A 7,114-nucleotide genomic window follows, 5' to 3' on the forward strand; every position below is an offset into this window, starting at 1 on the left:
GTGAAACCCCATCTCTACTAAAAAATACAAAAAGCTAGCCGGGCGAGGTGGCTGGCGCCTGTAGTCCCAGTTACTCGGGAGGCTGAGGCAGGAGAATGGCGTAAACCCGGGAGGCGGAGCTTGCAGTGAGCTGAGATCCGGCCACTGCACTCCAGCCCGGGCGACAGAGCGAGACTCCATCTCAAACAAACAAACAAAAATTGGCCAGGTGCAGTGGCTCACGCCTGTACATCTCAGCACTTTGGGAGGCCAAGGCAGGCAGATCACTTGAGGCCAAGAGTTCAAGACCAGCCTGGCCAACACTGTGAAACTATGTCTCTACTAAAAATACAAAAATTAGCCAGACGTGGTGGTACGTGCCTTTAGTCCCAGCTCTCAGGAGGCTGAGGCACAAGAATTGATTGAACCCAGGAAGCGGAGATTGCAGTGAGCAAGACAGCGCCACTGTACTCCAGTCTAGGTGACAAAGCAAGACTCTGTCTCAAGGAAAAAAAAAAAAATTTAAAAATCCAAAAAAGCTTATAGAATAAGGATATGAAGAAAGAAAACATTTTTGTACAGCTGTACGATGTGTTGGTGTGTGTGGTTTTTTTTTTTTTTGAGACGGAGTTTCACTCTTGTTGATCATGCTAAAGTATAATGGCGCAATCTCGGCTCACTGCAACCTCCGTTTCCTGGGTTCAAGAAATTCTCCTGCCTCAGCCTCCCAAGAAGCTGGGATTACAGGCATGCGCCACCATGCCTGGTTCATTTTTTTGTATTTTTAGTAGACATGGGGTTTCGCCATGTTGGTCAGGCTGGTCTCAAACTCCTGACCTCTGGTATCCACCTGCCTTGGCCTCCCAAAGTGATGGGATTACAGGCATGAGCCACCATGCTGGGCCTGTTTGTGTTTTAAACTAAAGGTTATTATAAAAGGATTAGAAAGTTTAAAAATTTTTAAAGTTTATAAAGTAAAAAGGTTACAGTAATTTAACTAAGGTTAATTTATTATTGAAAAGAAACTGCTTCTAAAACTAAATTTAGTGTAGCCTAAGTGTGCAGCATTTATAAAGTCTACAATAGGGTACAGCAATGTCCCAGGCCTTCACAGTCACTCACCACTCACTCACTGACTCACCCAGAGCAACTTCTAGTCCTGCAAGCTCCATTGTAAGAGCACTATGCAGGTGTGCCATTTTAAATCTTTTATATCATATTTTTACTGTACTTTTCTAGTTTAGATACACAAATACTTACCATTCTATTACAATTGCCTATTCAGTACAGTAACACGCTACACAGGTTGACAGCCTCGGAGCAACAGGCTATACAATGTGGTCTAGGTGTGGAGTAGTTTATACCTTCTAGGGTTTGTGTAAGTACACTCTGTGATGTTTGTACAACGACAAAAGCACCTAACAACTAATGATGCATTTCTCAAAATGTACCCCCACCCTTAAGTGATGCATGACTATAAAAGGAAAATTTTAAATACAATTTTCTCACTTAATCTTTTTTTTCTTAAGTTTTTAGGCCCCGCACAGTGGCTCATGTCTGTAATCCCAGCACTTCCGGAAGTCAAGGTAGGCAGATCATCCTGAGCCCAGGAGTTTGAGACCAGCCTGGACAACATGGTGAGACCCTGTCTCTACAAAAAAATTTTAAAGGCTGGGCATGGTGGCTCATGCCTGTAATCCCTGCACTTTGGGAGGCTGAGGCGGGCAGATTGCCTGAGGTCAGGAGATTCAGACCAGCCTGACCAACATGGTGAAACCCCGTCTCTACTAAAAATACAAAACTTAGCTGGGCATGGAGGTGGACACCTATTGTCCCAGCTACTCAGGAGGCTGAGGCAGAAGAATCACTTGAACCCAGGAGGCGGAGGTTGCAGTAAGCCAAGATAGAGCCACTGCACTCCAGCCTGGGCAACAGAGCGAGACTCCGTCTCAAAAAAAAAATTTTTTTTTTAATTAAAAAATTAGCTAGTGTGGTGGCACATCGCTGTAGTCCCAACTACTCTGGAGGCTAAGGCAGGACGATCACTTGAGCCTGGGAGGTCAAGGCCTCAGTGAGCCATGATCACACCACTGCCCTCCAGCATGAGCAACAGAGTGAGACCCCGTCTCAAATAAAAAAGTAAATAATGAAGTTCTTTTTAAATACTTATGTCTTTCACCATTAAATCCTAAGTGAAACAAATAATGAAAATAAAAATAAATAGCTGTCAGAACTCTTCTTCATCCCCAAACAATAAAGGACCAAATCCAATAATATTCACTGCTCTAAAAAAAAAGAGGGAGGATCTCAGAGTGTTTGACGTTTAAAGTAATAGTATTAAATTAGGAAAATAAAATGAAAGTATCTCCGAATAAGGCTATCAAAAAAACAAAAAATAGTCACATTCTTCAGAGGTGGAATTTGGAAAAAACTCCGATCAACAATATTCTCCAGGGATCTCCAGGACTTAGAACAGAGCTTTAACAAGCTGGTAACACTTTTCAAATGATAAAATAATACGGCATTGGATATATGGCAAAATCATTACAAAACACTGACTTTCCCACCTTTAATGACAGACATGTGTACATGTCAATCCTTCCCATTCAACTGTAAGCTCTTCTGAGGAAAAATAATGGGTTGTTCATCTTTGTGCCTGACATAAAATAATCCCCGAATAAATGTTCATCAAATAAAAATAACCGTTAAAGCAATTTAAGACTAACAGTAATAATGAACAGAAGATTTGTGTTTTGTTTTTCACCTGTGGAATGATGCCAGCCTGGCTTTCTTCTTGTTTACCCATCATTGTATAAGATTTTCCAGCACCAGTCTGCCCATAGGCAAAAATACAGACATTATATCCCTCAAAAGCATGTAAGAGCATTTCCTTGCCAATGTCATTGTACACACGGTTTTGAGATGCAAAACAGGGATCTTCGGGCTGTAAAGAGTAAAAGGAGAAATAAATGACCTTTTATTCATATTTCTTCCTATACTTACTTGATTGCTTCCATAATAAACAAAAGCGTCTGGAATCAGAACAGTCACCTAAAATTCACTACACATTTTTTAAACCCCCTATATACAAGTTTACTTTTCTCATTAAATACACGCGCGCGCGCACACACACACTCACAAACATATGCAGTATTACAGTCATCCAGGTCAGTCATACATAAAAATATCTATATAAAATTATCTGGCATGATTACATTTCATTTTCTAAAATCTTAAAAGTAGCACTCTTTCATTTGCAGAGCCAAGATTTTCTTAAGCAGAAAATGACAATAAAAGACCAAAGGTCAAGTCCACATATAAAAATACTTCTTTGAACTCACTCCAGCTACTGGGACTGCTTCTCAATAAACATAGCTTTCAGGAAACAGCGTTTCCAATCCCCTTCTCAGTCCCTTCCCTTGACAATTAGGTTTTGTCAATAGTTTATTGACATCTATTCCCCAGGGCTGGGCACAAGTGGCTCATGCCTGTAATCTCATCACTCTGGGAGGCCAAGGTGGGCAGATCACTTGAGGTCAGGAGTTCCAGACCAGCCTGGCCAACATGGCGAAACTCCATCTCTACTAAAAATTCAAAAAATTAGCCGGGTGTGGTGGTACCCGCCTGTAATCCCAGCTACTCAGGAGGCCAAAGCAGGAGAATTGCTTGAACCTGGGAGGCGTAGGTTGCAGTGAGCTGAGATCACGCCACTGCACTCCAGCCTAGGCAATGCAGTGAGACTCAGTCTAAAAAAAATAAATAGATAAACACAAAACAGGAAAAACAAAAACAAAACCATACAACAAAGAGATGAACAATACAGAAGTAAACTCTAGGCCGGGCGTGGTGGCTCAAGCCTGTAATCCCAGCACTTTGGGAGGCCGAGACGGGCGGATCAGGAAGTCAGGAGTTCGAACCATCCTGGCTAACACGGTGAAACCCCGTCTCTACTAAAAAATGCAAAAAGCTAGCCGGGCGAGGTGGCTGGCGCCTGTAGTCCCAGCTACTTGGGAGGCTGAGGCAGGAGAATGGCGTAAACCCAGGAGGCGGAGCTTGCGGTAAGCTGAGATCCGGCCACTGCACTCCAGCCCGGGCGACAGAGCGAGACTCCGTCTCAAAAAAAAAAAAAAAAAAAAAAAAAGAAGTAAACTCTATCAACAATCCCTAAGAAGCAGCAACATTTGGGGCTCCACACTGAGTAAGGGTGCCGGGAAGGGCCCTACTCTGCATTTTCCTAAATATTGGTAATCTTTTGTTTCTCTTGTGGATCTGCAGCCTCTTTCTTTTTTTTTTGAGACAGAGTCACGTCCCATCACCCAGGCTGGAGTACAGTGGTACGATCTCGGCTCACTGCAACCTCCACCTCCTGGGTTCAAGCAATTCACCTGCCTCAGCCTCCCAAGTAGCTGAGATTACAAGCACCCACCACCAAGTCCACCTAATTTTTTTCTTTTTTTTGGAATTTTTAGTAGAGGCAGGGTTTCATCTTTCAAAATGTTCAAAACCCGCATTGCTCTACCACAATTAAAAAAAAAAAACTGGCCAGGCGTGGTGGCTCACGCCTTCAATCCCAACACTTTGGGAGGCCAAGACAGGTGGATCAGAAGGTCAGGAGTTCAAGACCAGCCTGGCCAACAACAACAACAACAACAAAAACAATTTCTCTGTGGTCATTCCAATCTTGATGGCCATTCCCTCAAAATTCAACTTAAAATTAACAGTACTCTAAGCAATTTTAATTTGGCATTTCCGGCCAAGAGCAGTGGCTCACACCTGTAATCCCAGCACTTTCTGAGGCAGACACGGGCAGATCACTTAAGGTCAGAAGCTTGAGACCAGCCTGGCCAAAATGGTCAAACCCTGTCTCTACTAAAAATACAAAAATTAGCTGGGCATAGTGCTGCGTGCCTGTAATCCCAGCTACTCGGGAGGCTGAGGCAGCAGAATCACTTGAATCTGGGAGGCGGAGGTTGCAGCGAGCTGAGATGGCTCCACTATACTCCAGCCTGGGCGACAGAGTGAAATTCCGTCTCAAAAAGAAAAATAATAATAATAATAATTATTATTATTATTATTTGGCATTTCCTAAGATTAATGGGCAATAGTGTTGGTAATGAGGATCCTAAGATACTGATAAATAAATCTTTGAGAAATGTCTAAATCAGTATAAATTTAGTGTACATTCAGTATAAATTTGGTGCAAACTAAATATGCTCTATATGTATATATGTGTATATATTTATGTATAAACGTGTGCATAAACTTTCCATCAACCCAAATACTTTATGAATGAAAATACTATATCACTATATCAAAGAATAAACTCATGCTAGACAACACTTAAGCAGCAAAACTTGGAACCGCTCAGCCAAGAGAAAAGACAAATTGGCAAGGAAAGAGGAAAGGAGGCAGGAGCTGGAAGCGCTCTGGCATGAGGGTACTCACCGAGGTATGAGACCAGTAGGAATAATCGAAGCTGAAGGACTTTGGAGCTTCCTTTGGATTCTTTGGGTTAATAATACCTAGAAGATAAAAATGTTTCATTGTATAAGTCACTCAATTACTAGTTCTTTAGTTAAACACGTTATTTTGTGTGTCCAAAATATCACAATCAGTAAATTCATACCACTAAATCTGAATAGGGCAACCAAAAATTAATAGGCTTGGCTCAGTGACTCATGCCTGTAATCTCAGCATTTTGGGAGTCCGAGTTGGGCGGATCACTAGAAATCAGGAGTTCAAGACCACCCTGGGCAATATGGTGAAACCTTGTCTCTACAAAAAAATACCAAAAAAAAAAAAACTAGCTGAGCATGGTGGCACACACCTGCAGCCCCAGCTACTTAAGAAGCTGAGGTGGGAGGATGGCTTGAGCCTGGAGGTTTGAGGATGTAGTTAGCTGTTATCAAGCCACTGCACTCCAGCCTATTTTGAGACCCCGTCTCAAAAATGAATGAATGAATGAAAATAATCATAGTTTTAAGAGGTAATTTATACATGGAACTTGAAAAACCAGACCAACAGCATTAACTGCGTGTTACCAGTATTCAGAACAGACCCTGCTATAAAGTAGATGCTCAGTAAATATTCTGTGACAATGTTTATCCTCCTGAGGTACGTTAGCAGCCAAAATTTGGAAATGAACCACATTTATATTTCTTTTCTTTCTGAAGACAGAATCTTGCTCTATTCCCTAGGCTGGAGTGCAGTGGTACGATCTCGGCTCACTGCAACCTCCATCTCCCGGGTTCAAGAAATTATCCTGCCTCAGCCTCCCAAGTAGCTGGGATTACTGGCACCCACCACTACAACCAGCTAATTTTTGTATTTTTAGTAGAGACAGGATTTCACCATGTTGGCCAGGCTGGTCTCGAACTCCTGATCTCAGGTGATCTGCATGTCTCGGCCTCCCTAAGTGCTGGGATTATAGGCATGAGCCACCGCACCTGGCCCACATTACTATTTCAAGGCACCTGTTAAGCCTTGAAATATTGGAAAACATCAGAAATGGGGCTGGGCGCGGTGGCTCACACCTGTAATCCCAGCACTTTGGGAGGCCAAGGCAGGTGGATCACTTGAGGTCAGGAGTTCGAGACTGGCCTGGCAAACATGGTGAAATCTCGTCTCTACCAAAAATACAAAAATTATCCAGGAATAGTGGTGTGTGCCTATAATCCCAGCTACTGGGGAGGCTGAGGCAGCAGAGGTTGCAGTGAGGTGATATCAATGTACTGCACTCCAGCCTGGGTGACAGAGTAAGACTTCATCTCAAAAAAAAAAAAAGTGAATGAATCCAACCACTACTTGAAAGAAGCTTTTTTTGTTGAGACGGAGTCTCACTCTGTCGCCCACGCTGAAGGCCAGGGGCACGATCTCGGCTCACTGCAAGCTCCGCCTCCCAGGTTCACATCATTATCCTGCCTCAGCCTCCCGAGTGGCTGAGACTACAGGCGCCCACCACCACGCCCGGCTAATTTTTTTGTATTTTTAGTAAAGACGGGGTTTCACCGTGTTAGCCAGGATGGTCTCCATCTCCTGACCTCGTGATCCGCCCACCCCGGCCTCCCAAAGTGCCAGGATAACAGGTGTGAGCTGCCGCGCCTGGCCATGAAAGATCTTTTTTTTTTTTTTTTTT

At 43.2% G+C, this 7,114-nt stretch overlaps 1 protein-coding gene across 3 annotated transcripts in view; it reads right to left on the minus strand.

Moving 5' to 3' along the window:
* Positions 1-7,114, minus strand: part of KIF1B (kinesin family member 1B) — a 178,760-nt gene that overhangs the window by 125,240 nt on the left and 46,406 nt on the right. For all 3 annotated transcript variants that reach the window (XM_026449767.1, XM_023215308.2, XM_023215309.3), the window contains exons 3-4: positions 5,425-5,501; positions 2,744-2,923 (exon numbers count right to left, since the gene is read on the minus strand). In XM_026449767.1, coding sequence (XP_026305552.1) covers positions 2,744-2,923; positions 5,425-5,501 — 257 coding nt within the window. The remainder of the gene's footprint in view (positions 1-2,743; positions 2,924-5,424; positions 5,502-7,114) is intronic.

Source organism: Piliocolobus tephrosceles, chromosome 1, assembly GCF_002776525.5.
Source record: "Piliocolobus tephrosceles isolate RC106 chromosome 1, ASM277652v3, whole genome shotgun sequence".
In the NCBI taxonomy this organism is placed as follows: Eukaryota; Metazoa; Chordata; class Mammalia; order Primates; family Cercopithecidae; genus Piliocolobus; species Piliocolobus tephrosceles.